The 14431-nt window shown below is 39.8% G+C and overlaps 1 protein-coding gene and 2 long non-coding RNA genes across 5 annotated transcripts; 2 read left to right on the plus strand and 1 right to left on the minus strand.

The window, feature by feature from the left end:
- The first annotated feature begins 12 nt into the window (after nucleotides 1-12).
- On the plus strand, nucleotides 13-2270 carry LOC136782073 (uncharacterized). The gene is made up of 2 exons (XR_010824063.1): nucleotides 13-135; nucleotides 249-2270. It is a non-coding gene; the product is annotated as an uncharacterized lncRNA (long non-coding RNA).
- Lk6 (Lk6 kinase) lies at nucleotides 1125-9511 on the minus strand. The gene is made up of 4 exons (XM_066741226.1): nucleotides 8496-9511; nucleotides 7254-7388; nucleotides 6501-6857; nucleotides 1125-6430 (listed from the first exon to the last, which is right to left on the minus strand). The coding sequence occupies exons 1-4, from the start codon at nucleotides 8551-8553 to the stop codon at nucleotides 5466-5468; spliced, it is 1515 nt and encodes a 504-aa protein (XP_066597323.1). The 5' UTR covers nucleotides 8554-9511; the 3' UTR covers nucleotides 1125-5465.
- A 207-nt stretch (nucleotides 9512-9718) lies between these two features.
- LOC136782033 (uncharacterized) lies at nucleotides 9719-14351 on the plus strand. Of its 3 annotated transcripts, none has more exons than XR_010824054.1 (4): nucleotides 9719-9950; nucleotides 10010-11272; nucleotides 11388-12343; nucleotides 12446-14351. It is a non-coding gene; the product is annotated as an uncharacterized lncRNA (long non-coding RNA). The 3 variants fall into 3 exon arrangements; XR_010824055.1 differs by having other exon boundaries at nucleotides 11388-12332; XR_010824053.1 differs by having other exon boundaries at nucleotides 11388-14351.
- The last annotated feature ends 80 nt before the right edge of the window (nucleotides 14352-14431 follow it).

Below are 14431 nucleotides of genomic sequence, written 5' to 3' on the forward strand. Positions count from 1 at the left end.
AGGTTTGGTCGATATTGACATGGAATTCCCCCATAAGTAAACACGCAGACCTGGTGTTCTTAGAAGTCCCAGTAAACAAGCCAGTAGACCTTTATGTCTTAGCAAAATGTTTAAGGGATGGGAAAAAAAAGACACGTAATAATATTCATTTGAATTTTCTTTATTTATCTTGAGCTCCCCATTATTAATAATATCTAATGTCGAGCAAAAACGTTTAATAATGGTATGTTTTGTTTTTTCTCCCCAAGGTTCTCTTTTCCTCATTTTATATAGCGTAACACAACTCGATCGTCCCAATTATAATTCACACTCCAGATCTTATTCCTAAAAAGATGTTCGATAACTTTTGATAAACACAGAGTTGTAAACTGTGAAAAACACTTAACGTATCTTCGCTTAAGCAGATAAACTCGCAAGTAGAATACCATCAGTACCATGTAACAACAGTTATAAAATTGTCTCAGAGTAAGAATATTATAATCTAAAAAGTTATTTTCTGTTCCAGCTGTTTTATTATATTCGTTATTTTTAGGAGTAAAAATTCTCGTTTTGTAAGTTCATTAAATTGAAGTTGTTATTTACGCGTAACTTGTAACAATATTTATATAAAAAAGCACTTTCTCAGAACGTAAATATGCAGTAATATTGAATTACTTTTTTTTCTACAGGCAAGGATATTTGTTACACTGAAAGCGCCATGTCATTTGACCATTGATAGGAAGCTTGGAAATAAAATGAATCCTGTGCAGTCTTTAGGAGACAAGGCTTTTATTGCAAGGAAAACTGTAACATGGTTCCTTGTTTGTACAATTTTTGATCGCCACTGCATCGACCACGACCGTCAAGCAGGATCAGTTGATTTTTCGCCCGTTCTTCAATCGTTATTCACTTTGAACACGTAAATACATATTATTATAATTTTTGTTTGTACGTTCAATTATCCAGTCTCAACATTGAATTAATTTGCTAATGTAAGTTAAACACCCGCATTTTGCGAAATAAAAATTATTGTTTTCTTTCTCTCGCACTCACTGTCAGAATTCGTTTTCCGACGAGCAGAGCACCACCCCTCCTTGTTTATCTCGTCGATCAGTCTGCTTCAGGGTTCAAAAAACAAGCTTGGGGAAAATAAATTGGCATTTTTTATTGAAAAATATAAGGAATTACATTCTCAAAATACTGATTATGACTTTGCGTAAATATTTTGTTTCAAATACATCGTGTAACAAATGGGTTTTGTCAGATTGACTCTCAAACGAAGAAAGAAACATTTTCTTGTCTTTTTCCGTTTTCTTTCCTTTCTACTATCGTATCAAGATAATTTGAAACAGATTGAGCTTTGGTTCTGCTCCTCGAAGAAGGATTTTTTGTCTCTCTTTCACTCTTTTGTACCCTTACAAAATAGAAGGAAAACTTTTCGCTATCTCTAATATTCTCATGAAACGCAAACGAACGGGGAAGACGCGAGAGTACAATTCTGATTTACAACTGTCCCCGGAAGTTCTATCCCCAGCAACTCTTCGAGATGCATTCCATCATGTGTCGCGTCGTTCCCGTTCGGACAAAGTTTTTCTTCCTTTTAATTGCGTCAAAAAAATATATCGTAGTATATGCTACATACGAGTGGATATGAAAATTAAAAAATATTTTTGGCCTTTTTTTTTCTCATATTTTATAATAATTTTTCTTGTTTCTGTAGTGGTGGTGATGTGGGATCGGATATATAGGAAGATTTCAGATGGGAGTTTTTGTATCTTTTGCAAGGTATTAGAGGCAGGGGAAAAAGAAGCAGGGAACAATGATAGGAGTAGGATTCAATATGTGGAGATAAATGTCATTTTTACCCTTGGGATATAGGCACTAGAACTACTAGGTAAGTCTTCCATATTTACACACTCATCTGCATCTTTGCCAATGCGACACTATTTTACAAGATAAGAGATTTTCACGAATCGTCCCGTGCATTGTTGTCAAAATGATGTTTTAATTAGCTGAACTAGAGCTCGATAGTTGATCGGTCGCGCGTGGCCAACGAAAAAGGTCGCAAAACTAAGAGCAAGTCATCTTTCCTCTTTTCGTATCACAAAAAAGATGAGCTCACGCATATTTCAAAACAGGAAAGTGGAGAACGTCGGAATATCACGCGCTGACCGCACGGAAAAACAACACAAAATGACGTCGTGCGACAATTGAAAGGCTTATATGCTTCGTGATTTTTTTTTTCATACCGTTTTCTATATTTTCTATTCTCTGACAAAAAAAAAAGACAACCTAACGAAATTGTGAATTTTCCCCCAACGTCAACACCTCGGCAGATGGATTACAGCCGGCAAATGACAATTTTCAATTGTGCAATTTGATTCGCGGCTCTAGCGAGTTACCACCGAGCTGTCACTGCTTAGAGAAAATTTATAATGCGTTCTATTATCTTACACTTAGTTCCCTACTGCGCTATGCCAATCTATTTACATATACACATTTAACACAGAGATTTCTTCTAATCTCCCATTGGATTCCAACTAAAAATGCGACGAAATTTCAGCCAGCTGTAAAATTTACCAGTACAGCGATATTCTCATAACAAAAACGTAATCATGTCTTATTCTATTAGATTTGCAGAAGAAAAAGTGGACGGAGTGAAGAGAAAAAATGAATGTAGCCTCTTGATTGAATTCTGTCGCGGGCGAATGATTGATTCTGTAAGATTTCAAGCATGATACGTATCTTGTGCATAAGCAGCTGTAGTAAATAAATGTTCTGTTCAATTATCAAGCTACTCACACCATTTGTCCTAAATTATGCAGACAATCTAATCATTTTCATTACGATCACGCTGTTTTCGCAGACATTAGTTATTACAAATTGATTTTGGCATAGCGCAATGATATCTTAAAAATTAGATTTGCGATATACAAGAGCTTTTTCTTCGCTTACAAACTATTAGTTAGTTTTCATATCTCACTTTCACACATGCGCATATCTCTCAATCGCACACAAATTCACACAGATCTGTATTATGGCCCGTTTTCTTTCTCTTCCAATCATTAGCACAAAGAACGCTTATATGTAATACAGAAATAAAAAAAATATACAAAAATAGTAAACTTGCCCAATGCACAATTTAATTTTTTCTTCTCGTTTTTTGCTTTTTTTTGGTGATTTTTGTACTACCGATTAAGAACGAAAGGTTTCTGCACGATCGGATAGATGTACTAAATTCCGTTTTGGTGGGAACGTCGCTCTTAAAACTTAATGATGAGTGACCAGACGAAAACGAGAACGATCCGTGCTCCGTCTTCCGTAGGCCATACAACTGTATATTGCTTCTCTCTTTTTATCTCTTTCATACTTTTATCTTATTCATATATTTACAAACCGTTTACAAAGCAGATTTTGTCAAATACGTTCGGTCAATCCGGCATTACTGGAAGATGAGATGTGAATTTAGATAAATGACCGAACAATTGTTTGATAAATCTTGATGGAACGAGGCAAAGGCCTATTATTGCTGATTAAAAGAGCTCGTCAAAAATTAATTTGAGCTATGGTCTTATCTAAAAATTAAAAGTGTATTACATCTTGTTTTTTGTTCATCTAAGAGTTTGGCTAAAGAAAAGTTGAGCTTTTTCAAGCCAACAATCGTGAGCTTTGCCTCTCAACGACTTAAAACCGACAGATGATTGTTGTACAGACTCATCGCGATTGGAAGGAAGAACTACTTTGAATGTACATAAATACAGCACACGCTTATGGTGCAGAAAGCACGGCGAGTATGGTGAACAACAAGCATCTGTCATTAAACGTCAGTGATTAATGTCAATTGTTGGCCCTAATCATTATGACACCGCCTTTTTTGCCTCAACAAATATATGACAAGTATAGTATGTACATACTATATATGTAGCTCATCTGGGCTGCCCTGAGTAAAAGTCTCCCACCATGTCTGCACGATAATCGATGTAAATGAAGAAAGTTTCAACGAAAGTATTAAAACGAAAAAAAAATAATGACCAGCAGCATCTCGGTACACATTCAGAAAAATCACGATTATTGTCACTCGTATGAAAGAGACGTTCATACCGACGCTGAGGCAACGAAAAACTTGTAAAAATGAAACACATCGTGCAGTACGGATCGCGAGACTGGGCGGGAAAGCTGTACTCAATCATAAAACTCTAGAAAAATACATAACAATAATTAACAGACGATCCTGTTGAATATAACCGCCGAGAGATCTCTCGATATGAAGTTATCTCCCATTTTCATTCTCCATCATAGCATTTCTCATCTGACTTGCTTACGTAGGTAAAATTTTTGTATTTTTTTTTTCTTTTTCACTATCGAGCTGTTTCTCTCTTAGGTGCTAAATCCTATGTGATACTTAAAACATCTAAAAAAGATGGCCTTCATTCGTCCTAGCGAATCCCACCCTCATCAGGTCCATTCGAGTTTTTTCATCGGAACCGCAAAACTTACTTCTACAGTACGCTAAACTCTATGTGAGCAAACTATGACGTGCACCGCAATGTGCCACACGAGGCACATTTACTCCTATCGAGGATAATGCTTTTGGCTCAAGTACGGACAATTTCCGAAGAACTTCATTTCTTCCATCTCACTCTTCATGCCTTACTCCCTCTACTCAACAGCAATACTCAAAGTAATTCAGGACGAATGAACTTATTGATGTACGTAGAAACAGTGGTGTTAATTTAGCAACCAATCGACTCAATGCTCCACGGATATTTTTCATAATGTACAAAACGATAAAACGTTAAAATAAGTTGTAAGAGAAAAATAAAAGAGGAAAATATATAAATATAGATACTGAATTTGTGCAAATGAGATTTTTCAGGTTGCAATTTGCTAAATTTATCAGCACTAATCTCTACGCTGACTCGTTGCTTTCGCGAGCTTTTATCACGGACTCGCGAAACTTTAAAAATTTTCTTCGTATCTCTGCCAGTTTATTAGCTGGCCTAACAATACGAACTCGAATTAACGTGCGCGCGCTGCACGTTCTCGCAAAACGACAGAAAAGAGCTTAAGCTTAAACACTATGGATCTAGGTCGTCAGTCAAATCTTCCAAAGATTCTTTAGGTGAAATTCGCTGTCAATCGAATTTCTGGCAATTTTTCGATAATTGTACAGCAACGAGTCTAAAAATCTCCCTAATCGAGTTGTGAAAGTATATGAATTGGTTTCATAATTGAAACTAGGGAGATTGTCGAGACTAGTCGACGGTACAGACCTAATTGCCTATAATGTACAGATATGGTTATGAAAGAAAAGCACACTAATGTTATAAGCGATAGACGAAGAAGGAGTGTCTCTCAGGCAAAGTAGATTTGTAGAAAAGGAAAAAGAGAAAAGAGAAAAAAGAGAAAAGGGAAAAAAGAAAAAGGAAAAAGGAAAAAGGAAAAGGAGAAGGTGGAGAGATGGATGTTTTGGAGACGACGAATACTCAGTTGCTGCTCTCGCTGAGTTGACGCTCGTATTGGTTGGAACGAGCCTTTATGCGGCGCTGCATCAATTTGCTCTCGCTAGGCGGTGAAAGGCCAAAGAGATGGTGCAGCGAGTCTTTCCCTACGAGGCGTTTCTTGCCAATGATCTTTCCATCGCTGAGGTCAATGCTCGAGACGGAGCAAGACTTTCTCGGGCCGCTCTCGAACTCGCTGGATGAGTCCGACATGTGTCCATAAGGATGATTATCGTCATCAGTGGATGACGTGGACAGCCGAGGTTCCCGGCTATCGGCGAGCTCCTCCAGATTCACCGAAAAGTGTTGGAACACTACTCGGTTTACCGCCATTGCAGATTCGGCGAATGCAGAAAGCTCACGGGCCGAGTTGTTCCTCCTGATGATGTTGGGGGTCACGAGAGACCTTTCAGCCATCTTGTCGGATATCGGTCCAGGGTTGATCCAAGGATGATTGAGCACGCACTCAGCGCTCAGTCGCTGGTTAGCCTGCTTCACCAGTAGTCCACGGATCAGATCTTTGGCGTCCTCGGAGATGTGTCTCCACTCTCTCTCGGGGAATTCGTATCTTCCCTCCTGAATGCTACTAAACAGCATCTCCTGGCAAGCGTGGCAGTTCTCCCCACGTTCCCAGCCGCAGTCCGAGCCACAATTGCCATAAAATGGCGGATATCCGCATAAGAGGATGTACATGATAACGCCAAGGCTCCACAAGTCGCAACGCTTGTCATAGTAGTTGGTCTCGCCTATGAAAGCTTCGACGACTTCCGGCGCCATAAATTCAGCGCTGCCGACTGGTGTCAAGAGCTGCGGAGTCGCCACTGGGCTGGAGAACGAGTTGTTGAACTTTATACCCGAGCCCAGGTCAAAATCACACACCTTGATAGGTGTCAGTTTGTCAGGGTGAACGCACAGGATGTTTTCCGGCTTCAGATCCCTGTGGGCTATACCTACGGTAGATATATAGGGTTATTAATTCGTTCTACCGCCTGGGGAATGATAAAATTTACGAGTATTAACCTTTCCTGTGCAGGAAGTTCAATGCACTGGCGATCTCGCGAATTATCTGGCTAGCCTCTCGTTCGCTAAAGTGAATGCTCTTCTGGATTCTGCTGAGTAGTTGCCCACCGTTGATCTTCTCGAATACGAGATAAAATTTCTCATCGTCCTCGAAGAACTCGATCAGTTGGATGATGTTCGGATGACCTTGGCAATGATAAAACGTCTCGACCTCCTTGAAGACCCGGCCGCGTGCATGACTGGGAATCTTGTCGATGATCTTCACAGCATATTCCAGGTCCGTGTACAGTGATTGGCAAGTTTGCACCGACGCATAAGCACCCTCACCCAACACCTCTCCCGTCAGCTTATAAAGATCTGCGAAAAATGGTATTATTTATTATAAAAAGTATTATAGTAGTCCGATTCGGTGGTCACGCTCCTTTCTCTACCCCACCATTTCTCCTGGTTCTACCCTCACCACATGCCACCCCCCCCCCCCCCATCTACTCGTTTTTGCCTTAACTTTGTTTTCACGCTTAACCGTTCTGCAGCGCCGTGTTCGCGCATGCGCCTGCCAAATTTGCAAATGGCCGAACAGCAGCCGCACCAACTAGCAATTCGGAGATCAGGAACAAGAACCAATCAGAACGATCGGAACCATTCAAGTGTCTCCAGAAGTGGTCCGTTCACCGATCAATAGTAGAATGACGCAACGTGCAGTAACCGTTTGCTCATTATTTATTTTGAGTTTTTTTGTAAATCGACAATTACCTTGGAAGCAAGATGACACTACCGAAGAACCGGATCGTTTCTTCTTGCGTCTTTTGCGCCTTGCTTCCTCCTGACGGGCCTGCACATCGCTCAAAGACTCGCCAGTCGAGGCCACCTCTCTGCATTCCCCGTCTCCTGCAACGAGAAACACCGCATATTCGTACACAGCGTATACATATCTGAGGAGCTCGCAACAAGAATGAATATCAAGGCAAATGTATTTTAGCGTTGGCGAGTCAGCAACCGAGTTCAATGACTGGCACAGAAAAGGAACGTCGCCATCTTTTTCATGCTATTCCCAACGGAATCAATTCACGAATCACAAATGGCAGATTTTCAAGCATAGCGGCTGGTATTTCAGACAAAGGGCTATAAATGGGAAAACGCGGAAGCAAAACGCGTAACTTCTTTGTCCTTGAAAAGGGACGGTTCCCTTTAAGAGTAGGGTAAGGGAGAATTCGGAGGGAGAGGTGGGGATAACATCGAAGTAACAGCAACCGACATGCGCGTTCCTTTCGCTCTTTGTTTAGATTTGCCCTACCGACGCGCCCTTAGTGATTTGCGTCCAACTCGATACGACTAACCCACTTCGACCCTCGAGCATCATTGCTCTTACGCGATCACTATCAACACGCTCAAACTAATAATGGAATTATGTATTTTTAATTTTATTCCAATATTAACACTACCCTGTAAATAAACGTACTTGGCAAAAATAATCAACGTCAAACTATCTGTTAAATGGAAATAAAAACAACTGATTTTGCCTTCATTGCGCGGTTATCTCATTTATTATATGTGTTTATAGTATATTTATTATACGATATGCTTCGCGCTCTTTCATTAATTCACACTGACTCACGTATTATTTCATTGCAGTAATAAAGCTAGGTCGGTCAGTGTTAAGGAATACATACTACCGAGTGCTTCACCGGCATCGAGAAAGTTCTCCGATGCACTTGTCTCTGTTATCGTCACCGGCAAATATACTCCTACTACAAGATTCTTTAAATGCAATGATTAAATTTGCTTTCATATTCGGAATAGTTGAATACCTTCCAGCACTTTCGCTTGGCTATGATCGATATTATTTAGTTCGTTAGTTCTGTAATTGTCAAAGGAAAAATCTTGGAAAAAAATACCGGTAGGCGGATGAATATGGCGTCATCTCATTCAAATATTGCATCTAATTGTAACAATATTGGAAAATTTTTTCATTAAAGATTGTTATAATTTTCTTACCTCGACCTGCATCCTGCTTACTTCCCTCCTCCCTCTCTTCTTGCAGTTTTTCCACCATTTTTCTTATATACGGAGCTTCCTCTTTATGGACAAAAGCAAAGAATTATGCTTATTTCTGAAAAACTACTGCTTTCTCTCCTGAATTTTTCTTATATGTCTCCCCTCTCTTCTCCTTGTCTCTCTCGCGCGCGCACACACACACACACACACACACACACCCTTTCAAATCTTCCAAATCTCTTCTCGCAATTCTCACCGGTATCAATAATCGTACAAAAGAGTCAGTCGTATTTACAAAAACGCCTATTCACTATGATACTGATACAATCCTGATTTTTCGCGACGTCGTTGTGTCTAGATGCGACGTCCTTTTTTTCCTTCCCAATTGATCTTAACAGAGAGATATTTCGATGTCGCGAATCAGACGTATGTATATCAGCGTCGGTATCACAGATATAAATAAATATATAAAGCTTATCTAGCTTCTCTTCAGCATACACGGCTCTCAGATGTTGATCCGTCGATAACGTAGTTAAATCTTTTGAATAAATACTATCACAGACTTTAACGCTAGACTCCTCTCCTTTCTATCTCTCTGCCTCTGTCTCTTCTCTCTCGCTTCTTTCTCCTCTCACTCTCTCCGCAAATTGCAAATTGCAATTTCCAATCTGCAAAATTTTCCTACTACTGCCAGCTCTCTGTCCACGGCCAAATGTCTTCCCTGAGAAGCTAACTAGTAATAATAAGCTTCTCGACTGATCTTCCTTCCACTTTCTTCCACCACTGAAGGTTTTTAACCGGATACACCGGGCTTTTCGACAAGCGAAAATCCCTTGATGGTAATTTTTGCTCCGTTTTCGCTATCGCACAGCCACTTCTCGCACTAAGCGGTCGTTGGGCTCGGAAGCGCATTAAAAATCCTTCGGCTAACACATCTGGTCTTCTTCGTTCACCGTCCCTCACTGCTCGGCAGTTGGTTTCCGACTGAGCTCACCAAGATGGCCGTCGCCCTTTTCCAATACTAATACCACCTCCATCAGCAGCATGATCAGCGCGGCGCACAAACCCAACCCAACTCCTCCCTGTTTTCCCACTCTCCACTCCGCGAACCCCTTACCATAGAGCCAGAAATGCGCTGCCAAACAAGCCCCCGCCACGGTACTATCGGAGGATCAGGAGATATTTTCTCATCTCCCTTTCCCCCTTTGCCTATGCCTTTATTTTACCTATATCTATACTACGTTCCTTACGTCACGTATGCACGTACCTAGTATATACATATACGTTAACTCCAAGCCGAGTTGCTCCGAGTTTTGCCGACTAGATTCGAACCTCATCGACTAATCTCCCGTACTGTCGCTCTGTTCACCGTTCTCATTTTTTCTCATTAAACATTAACAGCATCAACAACAAAGTATCAAAATTACTTTTTCGAATTTCTTATGTTCATATACGGTAAGTAGCTACACAGACCTCTTTTCTCAACTGTCTCAATAATGTAATAATTGTTACAGGAACATTCGAGAACAAGAATCGTTCCGGAGAGACGTTTGCTTTTGTTTTTATTCTAAGTATACAGATTTGTCTGCTTTCGCATGACGAATGACAACAAATATTCTTGCTCATGAGGAAACATGCATTGGAGAGAGAAAGTACAAGATTTGAGTTGTTTCGGAGCTCCTCGGATAGCAGAGCGCAATTCAAACAGCAAAATGAGAGAACAGCTTGCTCAGGCTCCTTGCTACGTTGCCATGGTTCCTTGGGCCTCGGCTCTGACACGTGCATGACCTCAAGAAATTCACGCTCTTCTTAATACACAGCCCTCCGACTGTTTTTCACATGCGAAAAATATTCCCACAAATCTTTCGAAGGTTGCGGGTTGCTACCGGTGAGCTAGCTGGTGAGTAGAGCGGGAACGAATAGAGCAGAAGCAAGCAGAAGGAGAGAGAGAGCAGCCGCACACGGTCAACATCGGCGTTGTTTCGTGATTTAGCTGCGCGCGCATCTTTAGCTGGTGGCCACGTATAACGTGTAGCAAGCATAATATCGCGCGACGCAAAAGCGTAAAAGAGCTGACTCTAACTGCAACGCAAGTCGAAAGAAGAGGGAAAGCAAACCAGTAAAGCCAAGAATGCTTGAAAGCGCGTGAGACGTGAGGAGGGAAGAAGGACCACAAATACAAGCCAGAAACTCTTCGTTTCACATCCCTCTCCTCATACATACGAGGCTCGAATGTTTTGTGAGCTGTTCGGTCTCGGTTCGGGGACCGTCGGGGAGTCGCGTGACTGCTAGAACGCCAAAAGTGCCAGCAAACTCAGAACTACGCTTTTTGTCATCGGATATTGTAACTTGAATGTAACTGCCGTAAGCCTTTGCGTCATACACCGAATAACAATCAATTTTAGCTGATTTTTGCTACCGCTCTATAACCTATATATAATACTCTTCTTGGAAAGTGAAAGAAAATTTGATGGAATGATGCCCTCTGAAGCAAAACCAAAAGGACCTGACAAGAATCTTACAGCTTACAGTTTCTAGCCTTATACAGGCTACAGTATTACTCATATATATATATTATTCTTACTGTATAAATTATTTACTTTAAAATATAGTATAGATTGCTTTTACTACTTGAAGCGAGACACGACCGAGTCTCCTGATACACCATAAATTAGTGAGAGAATATACTGGTAGCTCCTACACAAATATCCAGATACTATGACGCCTGGAAAGCATCGTATGATAAATATATAAATAGACTGTATGTTAAAAAATAGGTAATATCCCCGTCTTCCTTTTATCGTATAAAAACTCGATTACAGATAATAATATAATTTTAATCGGAACTCTACGATAGTTTGTCCACAAAGATGTGTTTATGTTTATTTCCAGAGACAGCTACGCTAATTTTTATCTTATATGTCATATGACACAACAGTGTTGGTGCGATAACGGGTTGAGAGGAAGATATCCCACGGAGATAGAGCTGTTAATCCGTTGATTCTAACTTCAGCTATGAACTACGCAGCTCTTTATAGGAATCCAATTGAAAAATAAGAAAGTCTGATAAACACGTAAATAATACATATGGATTAGACTGTCGTCTGAGATCCGTAATTAGAAAATTGTCAGATGTCCAGAAAGTAGGTCCTCCCCAAGTTACGTATGTACCAAGTACTAGACTATGGACACTGCTAAGTATTCTATAAATATGCACAGACTCACATGTGTGTGTGTGTGTGGTATAGTTTAGGAAAAAAGGCTACTGGAAAACAAGTTATTAATGTCTGCATAGTGACTAATAATAATAAGAATACTGCAAGAGGAAGGATAATTCTGTTATCTAATAATGTATAACATCAATAGAAAATGACCAAATGTATACATTTACAGGAAATCAAAGAAAATAAGCGATTGATTAATGTTCAGCAAGTGTTGATTTGATGCGTAGAATACTGAAGGGGTGAGGTACGATTGGACACGGGTACGGGACACGTGGGTCTTTCGGCGAACTGCGAAGGTCGGTCCCGGGTCCGGTTGCCCCTATAAACCTCCTCCTCCTCCTCCTTCTATTCGACAGAGATCAAGTTATTTAGAAATACTAGATTCATGACAGATTGTGGGACATTTTAACCCTCACTTTGAGTCCACCGCGCTTACTACAATAGAGAATAATGAGCATAGTGGGAGCCACGAAATCCCACAATCCATCATCATGGAACACAACAGTTTCTCGCTCTTTCCCAGCGGAAGATAATTTTCAAGGACCGTGTAAAACACTGTCGAATAGAGGAAGATTTTTGAAAATAAATATCTTGATTATGCATATGTATACAGGTTTGTGTTAGGTATCGTATATGTATATGTTATTATTTTTATGATTATTGTTTATATTTTCTTTAATATAATTATTATATTACATTGTTCTCTGCTCTCCAAACATCTAATAGAAGGACCAAAGGTTTATTCGTTTGTCGTTTTTGAAGAAGCCCAATGAAAATCAGTCAAGATTTCTATTCATCTAGGATTTCTCCAGCCGGCAGTTTTCAACAATCAAAATTTGCCAGGATCGGATTTCTAGCTTCCAATGACGCACGAACTCTGTGAAACTGGCGAAAATGGGTCATGGATATTTCTGTCAAAATATAGTACATACTACACTGTACGTTTCGTCGATAAGAAATGGCAGCTTTTTCACGACAATTTCTACTTGATATTTTTAATGTAACTCTATGAAAAAAAGGATCAACTATTTCCTTAAAAAAAGAATACTACGCGCTATGTTATCGACGAATAGTATTATCATAGTGTCCTCGTGATAAGCGCGAATACTCGAGACAAGCGATTTCGCGTGTTTTTGTCATAAAACGCAAGTAGCGCCTTTCTATCTCTCGAGAATATCGCATATTATAGTTAATCAAGTGGCTATGCTACGCTTTTCATTTATTGCGACAAGATTTCTAATGCAGAAGTACCGGCGGCGACAATCGTATCACCTTATCTGACTAGGATCGTGCGAAAGTTAACCTCTCGGCTCAGATTCCCTTGACTTTGCAACAATAATAACGATAACAATTGATTGTTACGCGAGAAATAAATTATTTGATGTAAACCAGCTATTGAGCGTAGCTGCATAGCACACAGACCAGCATCAATATTTTTCCACTTGATGCATTGTCATTTCTGTTTTCTGCGAAACCAGGCGAGAAAAAGCTTCACTATGCTATAATGGTAAACATACGCAGCACAATGTAATTCAGCAAGCTTAGTTGTACGTACATATAGTATAATGTGGGGTTATGTGTAATACAATAATACACTACTCCGATGACTCATTTTAACTTTTAACTACTGCCTCGTGGACTTACTAATACAACAAAACAAACTAGTTTTCCGATAGATAAATTACCGTACAGGAAATCAATAGGATTTTGTAAGAAAAGTAATTAGAGGTCATTGTACTTTGCACGGTTACGCATTCTCACACGTCTGAATGTAATATACTTTGACGGTAAGGAATGCTTTTACTAGTGGAGAGATAGGGACGAGAACTGTGTGTGCTGGATGACGGTAAAGGTGGAAACGGTTGATTGCTGGAATAGCAGTTAGCAGGAGGGAGAGACGAGATACTTTCTGACAACATAACTTGCGTAACCAAAAGTCAGATAATATTTGCTAAAAGAAGCATAGGAAGCAAGGCGAGACGATCTCTGTTTACGAATTGACTCGCTACTCGCAAAACACATTCTTGGTAATTATTCATGTTGCCAACCGGTTCATCAAAATACCTGCGGTCTTTGCTGATTGCTACTGTAAATTGATGTATATACCTATTTATTGTTTTCGCATTGTATTATTTTTATCATTTTGATGCAAGGAAAAGAAATCTATAATTATAATCTATATAACTGATTTATAGACTATATGTATATATTTGAAGAAGAAAAAACAAGATTTTCAATATGTATGTGTGTGTGTGTGTGTGATTATAAATTTTAGTTTCATTGAAGAGGACTGAACTACTTTAATTACATAGGTTTATCAGGTGCCTCAATTTCAGTAAGTACAGGAAAATTTAACCAGAAAAATTCGCTATGGACTATACGCGTGTGGCTAACTGACTACGTGACTTGTTGCACATAGCGTAGCGCGTATGTACGTAGCAGCAGGAGTTGTCATGCCCCTACCCTTTCGCTCTTAAAAAGCGTCTGCTTCTAGTAAAAAAAAGCGCGTGATGTCAAATCGTAAAACATGTTTGTCCTTAGGAATCGCAACAAGAATACTGCAGAACCACGACGCGACTAAGAATTGAATTAGTCTCTTTCCTTAGATACACACACGAGCCCCTCTCTTATCGCATACTTATCACTATAATAACAATAAACTATAAATGGCGCTTCTTTTCTCCTCTATTTACTCTATTCCTGCGACTTTTA

This window comes from Prorops nasuta, unplaced genomic scaffold, assembly GCF_024137725.1.
Source record: "Prorops nasuta isolate Cenicafe-Biocafe unplaced genomic scaffold, Cenicafe_Pnas_1.2 PNAS00025, whole genome shotgun sequence".
Classification (NCBI taxonomy): domain Eukaryota; kingdom Metazoa; phylum Arthropoda; class Insecta; order Hymenoptera; family Bethylidae; genus Prorops; species Prorops nasuta.